General features: G+C 39.4%; 1 protein-coding gene across 1 annotated transcript; it reads right to left on the bottom strand.

The window, feature by feature from the left end:
• Positions 1 to 349: 349 nt before the first annotated feature.
• On the bottom strand, positions 350 to 16,198 carry tmem38b (transmembrane protein 38B). The gene is made up of 6 exons (XM_034708914.1): positions 15,710 to 16,198; positions 7,146 to 7,302; positions 6,493 to 6,677; positions 6,249 to 6,336; positions 3,925 to 4,042; positions 350 to 1,254 (listed from the first exon to the last, which is right to left on the bottom strand). The coding sequence occupies exons 1-6, from the start codon at positions 15,831 to 15,833 to the stop codon at positions 949 to 951; spliced, it is 978 nt and encodes a 325-aa protein (XP_034564805.1). The 5' UTR covers positions 15,834 to 16,198; the 3' UTR covers positions 350 to 948.
• Between the last annotated feature and the right edge of the window lie 2,669 nt (positions 16,199 to 18,867).

Here is an 18,867-nt window from a genome sequence, read left to right as displayed (position 1 = left end):
TCTTAATTTGTATTCGCAGGGGGGTTCTTCTCCGTCTGAGGTTACATAGATGAGAATTGAGGGGGATTTGGGGGGGATCTCTCTCCAGCAGCTTTTTAAAGCGAGTGAGGTATCAATCAGGTGCTGATGTTACTCTGATGCAATGTTTCAGCCTATAGAGGAGGTTACTTGTGGACACTGTGCTGCTTTTAACCAACTCACCAGCAGCAAATTGAGAGCTCTTTTGGGGTTGTACAACTTTCAAACTGAACTAATGATCTGTTCGGTGCAGGAAAGTGAGCTAATTTAGACTCTGATCCATGTTTACTGACTGTACAAGAGGCTGGAAATCCGACAAACACGTCGCATAGTGGGTTCAAACCTTTTTATTCTCATGCTTTTAAACAGATTTCAAAGCATTCAATAGAGAAACGTAATGAAATAAAAAGCACGCCGTCCATTCTGAGATCTCATACATTCAAGAGTGCAGTTCTTTAGTATAAATAGAATAAAATATCTGAGTGTCATAGAATATAAGCTCTTTTATAAAATTACTTTTTTTTGCCATTGCAGAGTAGGAAATATAGCATTTACATGAAGTAGAGAGGAAAAAAGACAAACATTCATAGAGCAGCAGGTGCACAGAATTGTTCCCAAAAACCCAGAGATAAGATCATCAGTTTGTTTTCATTACAAATATATCATAAAAATTAAGCTACACTTTTGTACTGCGTGTGTGCAATCAGCCAAAGGATAGTTTGATTTTCACATCTCACAGCATGAATATCACAGCACTTCGAGGATGGGCTGATTACCCCACAATAAGGTGCAGGGTTGGATGGAGTCGGCTCTTATTGAAATTCTTTTTCAGCAGTCGGAAAAGTTTAAGTCCTGACATGACCAATCTGAATCAGAAATGACTCCACAACCCTACTTCGAGGTGAAAAGGCGCTACGGGGCAGAGGCTGACTAGTCGGTCTTCTTGCAGCTTGTTGTCTCTGCGTTCCCTGACTCGTCTTTGGCTTTGAGTGATTCACTTTGTCCCTTAACAGGAGAAACAGGGGTGTGCTTCCTTGCCTCTCCGTTCTCACTGGACTCTTTGTTTTTCTCTGCAGAGGAGGTTGTTGCGTTTGCTGCTCCGTTACTGATACAAGGTTTATCTTCCTCACCGGTGAGGGCGGCATAGGGGGAGTGGCCGGTAAAGAGGGTCTTGTAGACTGCCGACTCGATGGCAGCAAAGGGGGAGGTGGAGGAGCCTGTCAGCATCATCCTCGACTACAAAGGAAAAGAGAATGGTGAGGAATTAGACATGTGAATGTGTAATAATAAACATACTACATAAGTGTCCCACTTTAAGAAGGTATTAACATTTTTTCAATTTTCCAATTAGCTGGAGGTCACATGACTACTTCTACTTGAATGAGGTCACTTATGGTCATGAACCTTAAATGAATCACAAGCCAGCTTCAAATATCTTCAAGTAGTAGGGGGTATAGATGGGTCAAACTAACACAGAACTTTCATCCAGGACACTAGATTAGGGGTTCCCAAACTTTTCAGCCCTTGACCGCCAAAATATAGATGCCAAAGACTTGCAATCCCCTACTGTCCCTCAAAGTGATTTGATGTGGCTTCATTTAACTGGTCTGTAGCCTACCTATATGAGCATGTGGATGTGTTTCCTGTGCCTTTATAAATTAACCTACTGCTACTGATGCTTTTAAAAATTAACTGTTCACTAAGCCTAAACTTATGAGTCATCTGGCAAAAAGAAAGGCAGAAAACGTATTATATTTTCTATTTTCAAGGTTTTATTTCAAGGTCAGCTACTATTTTTGTCAATATTCTTTACTATAATGGGTAAAATGTATTATCTTAAGATAACTCTAAAAAAAAGAAAACATTCTAGAAGACATCTCACGACCCCCCATTTGTGTCTCACAACCCCCCAGGTGGTCCCAACCCACACTTTGGGAACCCCTGCACTAGAGTAGGAATCACTACCGAAGCCAAAATCAACAGTTAGCTTGCTAGTTCAATGTAAAATACATGTGTTAACTACATTACCCATGTACACACATCAGTACACATTCAAATCTAAATCTTGGTATCATGACCAGATGTTGCATATTTTATCACCAATGTGATCACAAACATCATATCAAATCAATTCACAGGAAGGGGTCTGGCTAATTTTATCTCTGCCTGTTGACACTGTGGCAAATACACTAGTTTCTGTCAGCATTCTAAATTAGTAAGCATTGTGGCAAAAAAAACATTAGTTTACATCTCATGCTAGTCCTGAGAGTTGGGAAATATTGACAGTAACAGGGCACAGATATGAGAGTCTCTTAAGGAGCTACTGGGCCCAAAACATCTCTGATAAGGAAAAGAGTGGCCTCTCCTGCAGTCCATTCAACAGCTGCAGAGCTAGGGAGTGCATCTCCAAGTCGACAATCACTATACAGAAACTTGAACTATAGGCAGTATTGGTAATAGCAACAATGTGCAAGGTTGTGACATGTGTGTCAGTTATGTTTAGAGATGTGTAAACTGCTAAAACCCAGAAAGAAGGAGAGTTGAATGAGAACAGAAATGTCAACATAAATATTTTCTACAGAAGTCTTGTTACTCTTGTCTAATGTTACTTCCAATTAAAATATTGAGTTTAATGAGATTTTTTACAAATAAGCAGGCTAACGCTTGAATTTGACAGTGGATTAAAATTATCAGTTCATTCTTAACCTAAGAGACAGGAAATGTGGGGAGTAGAGAATGGGGGAGGACATGCAGCAAATGGTCAACCGGCCGGGAGTCTAAACCTGCAACCTCTACGACGTGGACTATAGCCTCTATACGTGGGGCGCTTAGACCGCTAGGCCACCAGCGCCCCTAGCATTGCCTTCAGCTGTATAATTAAATAACTTCTGAATGAATAAAATATATATGACATCAATATTTAGTTTAAACTTCTTTAGGTCTTCAGTTCATAGAAAGGTAATGAGCAGGATGATGTAAACTGAGCAGATGGCTGTTCGAAATTGACTCCCAACAGCGCGAGCAAGACCCCAATGCAAAGCTTAGACATTTTCCCCCTAACTTAACCACTCTGCTTTCCCTAAGAGGTTGGTGGAGACCAAATGCCGAGATACAAGCAAGCTAAATATATAAGACAGGAGCACAGCTTCGAATAAATAATTTTACCAACATTTCTTTCACATCAGCTTCTTAGGTGATAATATGATAGCGTGTTTGAAGCTCCTCTTTTTTTTCTTTCTAAAGTATGACATTGGAAACTGTGCTCATGCTACATGCCTATCGTATGAAATTCATTATTCTTTTTGATGAAAAGCAAACATTATGATGGCCTGGTGGACATACAAAGTAACCTAACAGCTAGGTGACAGAATATTATTGAATTCTCCTTATGGAATGAAACTTTAGCATCCTTATCATTAGCAGCACCAAATAATAAACAGCAGTATTGGATGCAGCTCTTTAAATCTGATGAAATGGCTTGGCGTTAATTTGATGGATCAGAGACAGAGCAGGCTAACAGAATGAGAGTTGAAAGAAGACATGGTGGATTTATCTGTGTCTCAGTCAAGAGCACAAGTTTCCCAGAGAAGAGAGGATGATGCAAGCTGATGAAAATGATGCAAAAGCCCCAGCCCTACGGGTAATACTGAGTTAATGTGAGTCACATCAGCTAAAACTTCAAAAAGGCAGAGGGAGAAAGGTCATTTAGAAGACAGGACACTGCAGACTTTGAGGGTGCAACAGCACAGAAACATTTTTTGTACCTGAGAAAATACCTCATTAAAAAACAGCTACATGCACTACATGAAATTATATACATTCACAAGAGAAGGGAATGTAAAGACTATTCACTAAACACATTTTCTTGTTTTGCTTCTTATGGTCTCAGTGTCACAGCAGACTGACCTTGTTGACAACGGTAAAGACGGTGTAGAGGAGCATCAAGTGGTGCTTCTGGAGAGGAAGGTAGTGTGTCTGCTGCAGAGCAAACAGCACCGCTCCAATCAGGGTGATCTTGGTGGGGCTAAAAGAACATAACATGAGAGGTAAGTAATGATATAAGTAATGATAATACACATCAAAACATTTAACACATAAAGATACCTCGATGAACTTACTTAAGATATGTCCTCAGTAAAGCTTTATTTATTGAGACATGCATGACAATAAAGATGCTTTTCGTGACTTTAGATAGCATCATCTTCATTAAGTTACGCATCTCTCTATGTACTACCTTTAATGAACAAAAGATGTTCCACGGTATGTTTTTTGCAAACATAGTCTCCATCTTTGGATTGGAAAGTTGACATTTTGGGAAACATATCTAGTAGATCTTTTGCAGCAAGGTAGTGGATAATATAAACATCTTTCTCTGGTAAATAAAAAGGCATAATGAGAAGCTTGTCAGCTTATCTTATCATAAAGACTGCAGAACAGTGGCACCTGACCTTGTCTAAAGGTAACAAAGCCAGATTTCCATCAACATACGAGCCAACCAATCTTCATTCTTTATATTAGTCTGCTTAATCGCTGCAGAAAGTGTCAAGATTTGTGCGGTCAAGTAATTAAAGAATGCATCTAAGTATTACAGGATTTTTTGATTTATTAATCACAACTATCCCCAAATAGTTATAATACCAGAAGCATTGCATTCACAGGTAGACTTATTGTATAGATGGCTACTACCACGACTTCAAACTTATTGAATAAAACCTTCAAAGGTGTGCAGATCATAATGCTTTTTCAATATGTTTTTTTGATATGCTCGATTGTTATGGAACCATCATCCACTGGTGGATGTGCATGTCTGAATTAGATTTTCTCCTTTGTTACTACAACTTACACATTTTAAATTGTATCTGCTTTCACCTTATAAAGTGTTAATTCACAAAATACACTCCTTTAATGAATCCCAAAACCACCATACACTTAATTCATCAGCATGGTTGTTCATTTTCTCGGATGGGTAGTAATTTTTGTAATCAAAGCCAATTACATTTATAGCTTTCACCATATTTACATACTGAACGGTTGTATGATTTGTGCCATATGTCAGTGTGATTAATCTGCATAAATGTTCATTAAAGAATCTGTGATTACTTAATTGAAATTAATGTGTTAATGTGACATCCCTAGTACAAATACATTTTGTGATCATAAAGGACGGACTTATGTGCTGGTGTATCATTAGATAGATAGATAGATAGATAGACAGACAGACAGACAGACAGACAGACAGACAGACAGACAGACAGGCAGGCAGGCAGGCAGGCAGGCAGGCAGGCAGGCAGGCAGGCAGGCAGGCAGGCAGGCAGGCTGGCAGACTGGCAGACAGACAGACAGACAGACAGACAGACAGACAGACAGACAGACAGGCAGGCAGGCAGGCAGGCAGGCAGGCAGGCAGGCAGGCAGACAGACAGACAGACAGACAGACAGATAGATAGATAGATCTTTATTGTCTGCCCCAGATGATTGACAGGGCTCAAACAGTCGCATACACTTCACAATAAAGACAAAAACTGAAACAAAAACATACAGTTGAAACACATACTAAAGCTGCGGTGCTTATTTTAAACTGTTCAGGGTGGTTATGGCAGAGGAAGTGAAAGATTTCTTGTAAATGCTCTTACGGGCCAGCGGTACTCTATACCTTCTGCCTGATGGCAGCAGCATGAAGGAGTGGTGGAGTGGGTGTGAGGGGTCCTCAGTGATCAGGGTGGCTTTCTTCATCACTGAGCGGCTATACAGTTCAGATATGGGGGTTTGGAGTGAACCAGTTATTTTGCTGGCCTGGTTGACAATGCGGGAGAGTTTTGTTTTATGTTTGATGGTAATAAAGTTGTACCAGGATGAATTATTGAAGGTGAGAGTTGTTTCAATGATTGACCTGTACACCAGAGTGAAAATATTGCTTACATCAAATGTCCTGAGTTTCCTCAGCAGGTGGAGGCGCTGTTGGGCTTTCCTGTACATAGAATCTGCATGCTGTGTGAAGGACCGGCAGGTATCCACCTCTGTCCCCAGATATTTAAAGGCCTCGACCTACTAGCCGAAACCACAGGTTGCACATAACCAGCTCTAACATTGCAATTTTCACTCCTTATTTTAAAGAGATTCTTACCCAAAATGTAATTTTATTCTTTTGAATGTCTTTTGTTCTTCTATATGCCCTGGTTTAAGACAGAGATAACTCCTCTAATATTATAAAAATGCAGTAGAAGACTTACTAAGACATCTTAAGGAGCTCATTGGTCTCTGGTTTCCAAACACCTCGAACAAGCTGTTCAAAGTTACTGATCAGGCCTCCTCCAGCACCTACAAAACAAGCATAGTGTTGAGACATAGTAACATGTAAAGTATGTAGTGTTATTCGATCAAAATGACCAAACTTCCAACTTTAACCTTCCTTTATTAACACTTTTTTTTTGTTTTCTTACAAAAATCCTCCAGCATGCATCATCAGATACTGACCTCGAGCCCAGCCGATGGCAATCATGACCAGCAGACTGTCGTTGTATTTCTTGTGTGCCTGCGTGACCCCACCCAGCACCTTCCATGTCCTGGTCACCTCCTTCATTCCTGAAAGCACCAGCCTGAGAGGCAGCAGAGCAGTACTGCAGTAAACCAGGTCCATGGGGCAGTAAAATACCAGGTACCTGCAGAGACACACAATTCAAATAAATAAAAAATATCCCTCCTGTTCCATGTAGGCTGTAGATTCTCTATTTAAACATTTATAAAGTTTCACCTGCCAGGCTCTGTTAATTACCTAGTATTACCAGCAGAGGGCACTGTGGGTGTTTCTGTGACGGGGTGTTTTTCATTGAGGAGTGTAATTATATGTGCCACCAGTAGAGGGGGCCAAAGACTATATATTAAAAGGTGGAAACTTCACAATATGCTCTCTGTTTCATTCAGTACCTTCAACATTTCAAGCTACTTTTCACAGAGAATCAGTTAGTTTCACATTTCTTCAGAATAAAACGCTCATTATTGTGCTCTGTGGTTGGAAAAGGAAACAGATCATGTGCTTGTCTTTTCCTCAGAGTAGCACAGAGCCTCTTACTTCTCTTAGTTTTCTTCTCTACCAACAAACTTTAATTTTTCAGTCTTAGATCATTTACCAGATGATTGAAGCAAGCAGAACACTGGTGCTGTTGGACAAAGGAGCGACAGCAGGCTCGGCCAGCATGATGGCAGATAGCACCGCTCCACCGAAACAGAAGAGCATGGAGCTGAACCAGCAGGCTAAAGGGCTGACCCTGGAGACCTCGAGAACGCCTGGGCAAGAACAGAAATGTATTTATTATCAGGATCACCAAAGGTGGCATATTTTCTATCCATCTAAATAATTCAAGATAGGTCAGAGAAGAGTTCTGAGGGTGGAAACACTATGAAATCATGCTTCCCATACTAAGCATTATAAGAGAGAATGAACAGTATCATTATACAAATCCCTCCACTACAATAAAGACAGGCTCTGTAGAAATAATCAATCTTTGTGTAGACTAAAAGGTCATTTGTTAAGTCTACAGAATTATTGTGGAAACCATTTCAACTTAATCACATCAGGGTAGAAGAAGAAACTGAAGCATGAGACTTTTGCCCTTTCCCTATCTGACCAATCCCTGCCACTGTGTAAATATTAACAAACTAGTTAGATTAACAAACATAGGGAACAAAGAGACAGGTTTGACGAGCACTCTTACATTTTTTCGTGACATTTACTGTTACAAATAGCAGCACACTGAAGATTACCATCACTTACTCAGTGACTTCTCTGTTCCAACCCTGTTTTAAAAGGACACTGTATTCCCTGTACATTCCAGTAATGCAATTTACACGGCAACTTCAATTAAAGCAGCATTTACAGGCAATTTAAAAAGGATGTGATTCGCTATGTATCATGATATTTAAGTTTTGAAAGCTCAAAATATCAATCTTTGCGACAAGAGGAAGGGAAAAAGTATGAATACAGCTGTAGAATTAATACAGTTTTATTACAAATATACTACAATGACAATTTGCTGAGGAATTCATTTGATATGGTACTTTAAAGCCTCTTTTCACACATGCACAAAACCACCAAAAACATCCCATCTTTATCTGCTTGTGAACACAAAAGGCAACATATTTAATGTTGAATGACTTTAGTCACACTTTTCCCTTTCAGCGTCTTTGTAAATTTTCCTCAAGACGTGCAGTTGAACCAATGTGTGAACGCAGAAAATATGGTTCACGTTGAGTGAAATTTCTCTGCTTTCTCATTCCTGTTTGCCTCAGAAGTCATTGGTTTCATCTGAGTCTTAATGTTCTGAAATTATCCAGGAGTTGTCTGGAGTCCATGTGTGAGAGTACCTCTAGACTGACTCCAACTTGGTGCTACCAAGGGACACCGGATATGTGTTTCACTGTACCTCAGATAGGTACCAGCTCAGTCAACATGGAGTAACCATGGCCGCACACAGGACCATACAGGTAATCTGAGGATTACAGACAGATTATAGACTCCTGGAGAGAGATTGGTGAACCAGGAGGACTTACGGCTCTATCTTCACCCTCTGCAGGCTTCAGGTAGTTTTAGTGTTAACTGCTGACTTTATAGCTTTCCTATCACTCCTCCAAAAATGTGGGATGTTTGAAAAGCACTCTTATTTATCGTCCACTTAAAAAAATTCTTTATATTGAGAGAGATGTTTAGAAACTTTATCATGAGTGATGCTAAGAAGGAATTGAATAAAAGCATGTACTATTCCCTACCATACAATGTAAAACACCATAGACTATATAATACATGGAGCGTAGTCTCTATGACTTCACCCATTGGTTTCTGAAGCTGAGTTTTGAAGCCTATCATCTGCAGTCGCCATCTTGAAAGTGCTGACTCAAACTGACGTTTGGACGACCTACCAAGAGGCAAAGAGGTGGAGTTGAGGCAGGCCTGTAGCCTCCACAAGAACAGCTACAGTGTGCCTGTCTGTCAGTCAAGTCAGCCATGTCCCTAAATATGTGTTTAATTTCAATATCTTCAGAACTAATGAGTTTGAAAAAATCCCCCCCTCCCCTAATTATACATGCAGCAGCTCAAAGTTTTACTAAGATTCAATGTTGAGTAAATCTGCTTACGTTCTTTCTCCCTTGTCTCCCATTTTCAAGTAGTGGAGAATGTGCTCCTAATTTTCCAGACAGCCTAATCTGACTAATCCTTCAGACCAGTCAGCTAAAAAAGGATTTAATACAATTGTTTTTGGGTGAGCCATTAAAGGGAATTGACCTTTTTAACAGCTATAAGAAAAATCCTCTTAGCGTTAGAACTACATTTCCGATAATTTGGGGGCATTTGGGTTGCACACAAGCGGAAGTGTTAAAACTGCAGTTTCTCGTGCGTCTACTTGAGGCTGGCTCCGGAAGTACTGGAAACCACATACACGCCAATACAAAAAAGACGATCTTTACAGCAGAAATAAAACATGTTTACAGCCTGGTACAAAAAAAACGAGTTAGGTCTGAATAGCTAACTTCTCTATCGACACACTTTACAGAGGGTGAATATTTCATTAGGCAGCAGTTTAGAAGTAATAAAGATTAAGGTGGGGTGTCCACTGCCGCCGTTTTTTGTGCTGGGAGCAGCGTTTACTGTTGCTACGAAAGGTAACGAAAGTTGTCCTGCTGCACTTCCACGTCCAGTTAGCTCGGTTTTAAAATGCTCTGTATGCTTCATACATGCTTTCATTCGATGGCGTTTTAACATGAAACTGTAAAAAATGTTGATAGAAATCGTGTAAGAGCATCAGTAGCAGCTCTACACAAGGAAATTGTATCACCAAAAAACAAGCGTGATAACTTTTCTCCTCCACATTGACCTCCACCTTTGTTTTGACAAAGATGATTGCAGAAGTCTGTCCCTTCTTGATTCTGATTGGTTGGATATCAAGAAGTGACATTGATGAGCGTGGCAGTGTTCCAAAAGTTTAACTGTTTTCAACTGAGAGTGCTGCGACTAAAATCAGCTGACGCTAAATCACTTGAGTTTGCATAGAAAACAGGCAGCAGTGGACACGCCCCCTAAGTCTTGAATAATAAGAGGCAAGGCTGTCTTGATTGTCAGGCGGGAACACTGTAGCTGTTGCTGAGGAGGCTCAAGGCCCACCTCTTTACCTCACACTAGCTTGAAAGAAGTTAGGTTAAGTTCAGCATTTCCAATATGGCACCTGCCAACGATAGGCTTCAAAACCGGGCTTCAGAGACCAATGGGTGACGTCACGGATACTACGTCCATTAAGTCCATTAGGTCCATTAGGTCCAGTCTATGGTTGTACACAGGACATTTATAGTGTCCACAGAATCAGTCAGTTATTTAAGCTACATTTAATAAAAAAGCAACATAAAAGGTATGCTGAATTCATTGTTGGTAATTCATGTTATCGGTTAGCCTATGCACCTCAAGACAAATATCACTGGATTACTTTGATACTTAATAAAGTTAAAATGACCTATATATGTTAGGCAGACTTTACTGTTATAGCAAACAAATGTTTACTAAGATTTCAGAGATATTTTACACTCAGAAAGTTGGGACTAAACTATCATGCCAACTGAGTTTTACCGAGTATGACTTAATTGAGGATGTGCAAATTTTGATGCAAATTGTGGCAATCAGGCGCTTAAGGCTGGAAAATACCTTTAGAAGTCATGATTAGCAGCACATCAAAGCCAATGCTGCTGCTCTATACTTGTACACAGGCCTAACTAAAATAACTCCCTGTTGTTTTTCTACTACGCACCTGTTCCTTTCACCTCACATAGCCTTACCTCACATCTTTGAACTCTTGCATGGCCCCTGGTTCACCCCTCACCATTAAAAAATGACTGTAAACCAGAAATAACTACAACAGCTGCTTCATGTGCAGAAAAAGAAGCACTGTTTTTGGGGGTATGATTTGAATTTAACTGAGGATAACAGTGACAGGAACACTCAAATATTCCTTTGTGCCTGTGCCACCTTACTGGATAAGGAGAAGTTCCCACAGTAAAAAGGGGAAGTTGTACCCAAACCTCACAGAGTAAATAGTGGTTATAAAACATCAACAGTCTACCACTCGGACTGTCATGCATCCTGTCCTACTGTGCAAACGCCTCAGACTCCAGAAGTGGTAGAGGAGACATAACAGCTCAGTTTGTTTTAGAGTCTTACAACCATTCCAGCAGACAGTTCACAAGAGCCTCACAATGTTCACAAAGTAAACAGTGCTGCTTTGTCATCACTTTGTTTCAGAGCAGAGTCAACTGCTGTAGTCTGTGTCTGAGCCTGACAGGCCGAGCACCGACTTTAAAAGCCAAACATCAAGAGGTGATGTTTAATGTACCATATCATTAAAAAGTTTAATTTTAACTCACAGTTTTGGCACTGTAAATACATTCTCTGATATATAATTTATTTGGCTGCTGCAGTTAACTACAAACACACACCTACCATATTAAGGCTCTACCTCCAGGTTTGCATTGAAAGGAGACACTATCACAAGTCAAATTTACAAGTCAAAGTCCCAGGTTGGGTACATAACAGCTGAAGTATGATTCCCTGCTTTCATTTACCCTGTTCTGTTTTGTCCTGTCTCAACAAGTTCTGTTGTTAAAGTTTTCTCTTTGACTATGAAGAAATATGAAGGTAAAGGGTGGATTTTGTTGTGTCTCTTCTTCTCTCCGTAGTGTCCTCTATCTTCACACTGTAACACCTTTGTATTGCTGTATTCTTCAAGCCTTTAAAAATAAACACTAAGGAAGAGGCCTACATATAGTTTCAGTGATGCCAACTATTGGTTCCTGAAGCCAAGTTTTGAAGCCCAACAGTGTCAGTCGCCATATTGGAACTGCTGCCTCAACCTAACTTCCAGTTTAACTTGCAACAGGTAAAGAGGCTTGGTTGAGGCCTTAAGTCTCCTGGCTAACAACAACATGTGTGTAGGTAAAGACAGCCAAGGGCCTATTTATGCCTAATTATGCAAAACGTGTAGTGTTGAGTTGAGTGAGTTGAGTGAGTGTTGGTATCTTCAAAATGAATGAGGTTCAGTTTAGCTCCTGGTTAAATTATACACCCCATGTACAGAGGTCATAGTCCTAAAAGTGGCAACCAGGGCACCATTCCAACCTGTGACCCTTGGCCCCATGTCACTCCTCAATTTCTGTCCCTAGCTTTCACCACTATCCACTTTCCTATTTCTAAAATAAAGGTACAAGGAGCCAAAAAGACAAACTTGAACAAGCAAAAAAAAAAAGGGGATGAAATAATAAACATGTTATCAAAAAAATCCAAACCCCTTACACTCTGTATGAAAGTTAAATGTGCTATTAAGATCATACTTTTTTTTCATGTATCAGACTATTAACTTCTAATTTCTGCTGTAAAAATGGGCATGATAACAGGGGTTCAATTGGGGTTTCATTGGCCCAAAGTGGCCTCAAGTGGACACTAGAGGAACTGCAGTTTTAAGCACTTTTGCACTTGCTTCATTTTTTGAAACTGACCGTCCCTGCTTGGTTGACACCTGTAGACTAGATAGGGTAACTAATAAGTGAACATAGCTTACATGTTTTGAAAGTGAAGTAAATGCAGATTTGCCTTATACCTGCACTTTTTGTAATGGCCATTGGGAGGCGAGTCTACTTGGTTGCAAAATGATGTTGGATTATCTGGAGGTCAATGAGAAAATGACCCTACTTCCCAGTTGATTTATTGCCTCAGTGCATATTCTCACTGTGGTTTTATTGTGATAGTTGCTAGTGTCAAGTCTTTGTCATCACAGCATGATGTTAATTCTTGTAAACTACAGTCTTATTGAGAGTAAATTAGATGGTAAGGTAGGTGTGCTTTAGAGTACACATACACTTACTGTGTGCAACTGTAACTAGTCAGCAGACTTTAAACAATTTATACATCCTCTCCCCACCTCGCCCAAATATTGTCACTTCTGGTTTCAAAAAATAAAACGGCAGTGACAGCTTAAAAGCCGAACTGAAGGCCATAAATGTTAGAAAACAAACTAATGGATAACTTCACAGTGGCTCTGTGACAGCTATAGTTTATGGTGGGGACTGATAGCTGAAAAGCAGTTGACTTGTTACTACTGCAGCAGTGTCAGTCTGATAAAGGCATCATTTAAGTGTTAACCAGGAGGACATCTCTCCTACCACACACAAATACAGATTTAATTTCAGCCTGTATGCTAGACATCCACAAACTAACCCCCAGGCCTCTCAACTCTTTCCTCTTAATCTACAAAACTATTTCTAAGTGTTGTTAATTATGTTACATTTACCGCCTTTTTCGAACACTTTCTACCCCTCTATCTTGTCCCATCCGTGGACACTGCCCGTACAGGCAGAACCAGATAAGAAAAAGTGGCTTATCTCTGGTTATTTTTGGATTGGACCAATGATTGACATGCAACCACTGTTCTTCTTCCATGTCCCTGTCCTCTTGAGTCTTATTCAATCCGCACACAACAATGTTTATAAATCTGCTCAGAATAACTCCATGGTAATCTGCACTGACAGTCTAATAAGCATGGAAAAAGAACCAGAGAGTTCTTTAAATACTTGGCACTGGGCTTCCTGTGTTGAAAAGATAATGAATTAGTCGTAGTTTCGAGCTTCAAACTTTTAGATAATTAAAAAAAATGTGGATGCTGAATTTCTATTTGTGAAAGTGCTGAGCAGCTGCAGCTCTAAACTCCAAGACTGGAAGCAGTTAAGAGCTGCAAGGGAAGATTTAGCACAGGAAAGAGTAAAAGAGAGAGAGGGTTGAAAGGTTTACAGCATTCCTTTCCTTTTTGGGGAGAGGAAGAACTGGAGCTTGCTTCCTGTTTTATGTTTGGATTTTTATTCCAGTTTTATTGGATTTCTTTCTTCCTTTGAAGCTTCTTTTTAAGCAAGTCATCCATTTTGAAACATACAGTAAGCACAAACACTCAGTATTTTCCCTCTAAACCCACATACATAGACATAGCACACACAGTGAAAGCACGAGGGCTTGGTGTTGTGTTTACTGACTTCTGCCAGTAGTACTGTTGGTCCATATTTTCACTCTCTGTTTGTATCGTCTTCAGATAGATGGGAGCAGAGGACGGAGGGTTAAAAGGTCACGGGAGCTCAAATGCTTTGCAAGGCAAGTTCGAAAATAGACTCTCAGCGGCGGGACTACAATGGACTGTGTGTGTTCTTGTGCTAGTGTGTGTGCGTGGTTAAAGTCCACCTGTCCCTGTAGTCACTATCCCTGTGACATAACATAGCTGGCTTGGTGCCGGCCTTTGGTGTGAGCAGACAATCAACTGTGTTACAGAGATAGAGATAGATTTTATCTTTTGAAGTTAGGTTGGGAGTAAAAAAGAGAGAACAAACATGGGAAACAGTTTGATGATGAAAGAAGACTGTCTGCAGATTGCTCATTTATGAGATTAGCTGATGATCTAATTAACTTTTGACAACATTTTAAGCCTTGTCAGTTGCGGTAGGCCTATTACAACAAAACTATTCAACAATAATTCATATATATATATTTCAGTAATTCAGACTATTGTGGAATTTTCTTGACACTGGTAAACATGTAGTTTTGTTGGTGCACTCTCAGCCCTGTAAGGACATTCAGCTAGTAATATAGCAGAATTATAACATGTTATAATAAAATAATAACACATCTGTACTTTTGCATCTCGAGGAGTAGATATTTAGATGCAATGCTTGATGCCCCTATTCATTAACTATAATGATGTTTTTGTCAGTTTAGTAGAACAGTTGTAATTATAACATTGTCATAATTACACCATCATTATATGATTACGCTCACATTAAAGAAAAGACCATCTCCTGGTCCATCAAACTATCATGTAGAGTAATGTGTTAAACTGACTAATAAGATTAAATTCATCACAATATGAGTTGTGATAGCTTATTTTTGTTTCTAAAATCCTATAGAAAAACGAAAATAGTATGTACTTATATTTATGTGACTACAATAATCAGTTTAAACTGATTTTTTTGTCGAAGCAGCAGTGTTTCACTTAATGCTAATGTAAGATGAGATTTTAATTTAGTCTAAGTATTTATATCATTTAGTCTTTAACTTTTTAAATAGTTACATTAACTCTGAATGATGCATAGTTTGCTGTTGTTGAAGTACTGAAAAATACAAAGGCGTGTTTATGTTGCTAATTCAGCCTATTCCCATTTAACTAAGGTGAGCACAACAATGAAATCATATTTGCATAAATACATGGTGACTAAAATGTGGATCATAATAATTAAAATAACATGAATCATGTAGCTTTAACTTTATAGTTCTGCTTTATGTAAAGGTCTTATCACAAGGAAAGATCAAGACTCAAATAAGGAGGATTATTTGCACTAATTAAGTGATATATATTTAAAATTCCAATACAGTCAGATTCAGTCATTCCAGATACTTTGACTTGATTACATTTTGTTCTAGTTTGCGTCAAAGCATAACGTCCTGCGCGTTGTGCTCCAAATGCCAGCATAGCTGCAGGCTTCTTACTGAAGTTCAACTTCAACCAGGGGAAAACTTCTGCATAACAATGTGTAACAGCTTCCTTGTATTCTCTGGAAACCCTGAGTAAGACTATAAATGTCTTACTGGTTAGGGCTTAAACTTGGTGCCAGCTTGGTGACTTACCTGGCTGCTCCCTCAAAGCCATGACTGACACGATGTAATGCGCCATGTCAAAGTATGGAAACATGGACAAGTTTGCCAGTCCGTGGGACAGCTCGTCCAAATGTAGCACCTCAAACAAATCCATAGTGTTATTTGTTAAACTCCCCAAGAGAAGTAAACTAGTTCATCCAAATTAGGAGTTCTCTTGTACAAAAAAAAAGAAAGGCACAGGTCCAACTCAGAGCATCAGGGAAGAAGCGTCTCAGTCTGACAAGTCTTTACACCAGCTGGTGGCCCACACAGCTGTGTGTCTCCGGATGCTCTGCTGCTGCTGCCAAGTTGCTCCCAGCTGATTAGTTGCCTTATGGGATTGCCGCTTGCAGCCTGGCAACAGTTCTGTATCGCCACAGGATGGTCATTATCGATGTGACCCCCTCCACGACGCTGTCATCAGCGCATAAGCGGAATTCCTGCTCAGTGTTCCGCCATACTAGTGATGTGGCGGGCGGAGCCAATGAAGCTTTCTGATTGGTGGAGCGGAAGCACGGCAAGCCAATCACGTGTCAGTGTGTGGCTTAGTGAAATAATGCTACAGGATTTTGAAAAACTAGCAGGACATAAAAACAAATAAATCCACCCAAACATTAAGGATATTTAATTTCAGTATAAGAAGATATAATTTATGTAAAATGCTTTTAGTTTTAACAGCATTACATTGGATAATAACTGTTGCTTGAGATTTCTGGTTGGACATTAAGATAAGATAAGATAAGATAAGATATTACTTTATTGATCCCCAGGGAGGGAAATTCAATTGTTACAGCAACCCAGACATAAGTACAATCAAGAAGAAGTTTCAATAAGTAAAAATGAAATAAATAAAAATAATAATAATAAAATACAATAAAATAAAAATAGAATAAAATACAATTTAGATATATACAATGTTACAAATGGAATTTTGATTAATTGCAGTAATTATACGCAGCATTAAAAATGATTCAGTAGTGACAGGTTGACATGGTGTGATTATAGTTGTTAATGACAGATTAAGCAATAAATGGTGCAGTCTGTGCCCCCCGTTACTGTGCAACAGTCTGATGGCGGTGGGCACAAAGGAGCGCCTGAAGCGTTCAGTCTTGCACCGTGGTGGAGTGATGCGCTGACTGAACGAGCTCTCCATCATTAGCCTTTATTCTACCAGCTATCCCTACAAATCCCAACAAGTTCATATAGCATAAACTGAAATACATTTCATTCTATTTTTTGGTCACTGTGCCGTGTCAGTTTGACTCACAGAATACATCTGGGTTTCTTTTTGGGGTTACTGTATTATTATTGTAGCCTATAGACCAGGGGTTCTCAAACTTTTTAGAGCCAGGGACTCCTTACAGATGAGAAAATTGTCCAAGGACCCCCTCATAATTGTAACACAGATTAAGCATATGCTTACTACCATTTTGCACTCTTAGATGCCCTTGGAACTATTTGTATTGTAAAACTTATCAATGTAAATACTTCAGACATGTACCATAGTGATAAACAGATAACACTTCAATTTGAATCAAGTAAATACCACTTGTATACTTTAAAACAGAGGGTCATTTCATTCCTTGTGGACTCAACATGACAGCATTTAGACTTTTCAAGTAATTGTTCTTAAACACTTTCAGAAAATTAACAGTAGCAAGACTGACATATCCCTTCGAGCCACTAAATGGTATCATAACAATGGTGTATATGCTGTTTTGTAATGACAGCACAATTTTATAATTTATTAGAAATGTATTCTAATTATTTCACGGACCCCCTCGCTATGGTTCGCGGACCCCCAGGTGTCCCAGGACCCCACTTTGAGAACCACTGCTATAGACAGCATGCAAATAAATGCAGCTGATTGGTAAAAAGATATTCTGTCTGACATAGGATACATTTTTTATTTTGTTTGAGAAACCCAGAGAGTGTTGCCACAACATCAGTCATTTGTTGTCACTGGTGAGCCTCAGCCTTGCCTCTGAACTACAGATCTGTCCATGTTTTTACAATAACATGCGGGAGAACACTGGAGAGTTTGCAATGTGTACACAAGAGTGGACTTGTTGAACTTGAGTGAACTTCTGTTGTCAGTGTAATAATGTTAGATTCACTGAAACATCAGTGGTTTCATTATGACTTCAGAAATCATGTGCAAATCACTGACACATCAAAAATACACAAGAAGAAAGGGGTTGCCTTAGGGGGCTCATATTAGAGACGGTTGGCTCTGTGACTGATGTCTTACAGAAGGCAAGCTTGCTGACTGAAGTAAGAACCTGTCAGCTCATGTGTGTTGAAATCTAGATGGGTATACTTCCTGACTTTCATGACATAACTTTGTTGGCCAAGGACTCACTCTTTGACAGATCTGTATACTGAGTAAATACCCTGATGATTGTGTTGAAATAGGAACTATGTACAAACCATGTCATGTCTCTGATACAGCTGTCTCCTGATTGGCATTACCATGACACCTGCTGGCTGCTTCAAGAATAGTTTATTTATTTGTCTTTCACTCTCCATCTTCATCTTATGTGTAGCACCACCACTTCAATATTCTTGAAAATCACAATTCATCACTCAATTTCAATTGTTGATTGCTGTTAATCAAATCGTGTTTTAAGTTCATATTAACAATGTAAAGTGATTCTCACAAGTGTCTTGATTCGTGAATTAAATGAATGCAATCAAATTTTTGCTGTACTTCATGATTTTTACTTTTGATCATGAATGCTGTTCTGCCACACCAGTGTGCACTGAAACCATGACTTAGAGGTGGTAGACATCCTCCAAGTGGGTCATACACAGGTTTGTGGCGATTTGCATACTTCAATAAAAACTCTGCAGGCTTTTGTGATGCAGTTGCCCACTGACATCAGTCTGAAGCAAAAACTCAAAGTTCTTGGGTGATATTTTAATCAAATGACACAAGTGCATATTACTTTTGACTTGTCAAATGAGCTATTCGGGTGTTTTTAAACAAGCTATTCAAAAGCGGAGTGATGTTGTTCTCTTCCATCATGACAGGGGGGCACCATGATACAACAGCCAATCAGAATGGAGATGAATAGTTTTGGCATATAGGACCAATTTTCACATGAATATTTAAGTTAAATATTGGCTAAGATTGGAAGGTGCCGCAG

The sequence above is a fragment of the Notolabrus celidotus genome, chromosome 19 (assembly GCF_009762535.1).
Source record: "Notolabrus celidotus isolate fNotCel1 chromosome 19, fNotCel1.pri, whole genome shotgun sequence".
NCBI classification, from domain to species: Eukaryota; Metazoa; Chordata; class Actinopteri; order Labriformes; family Labridae; genus Notolabrus; species Notolabrus celidotus.
Note: the sequence above shows the minus strand (reverse complement) of the source record. Positions and strands in the feature narration are given on the sequence as shown.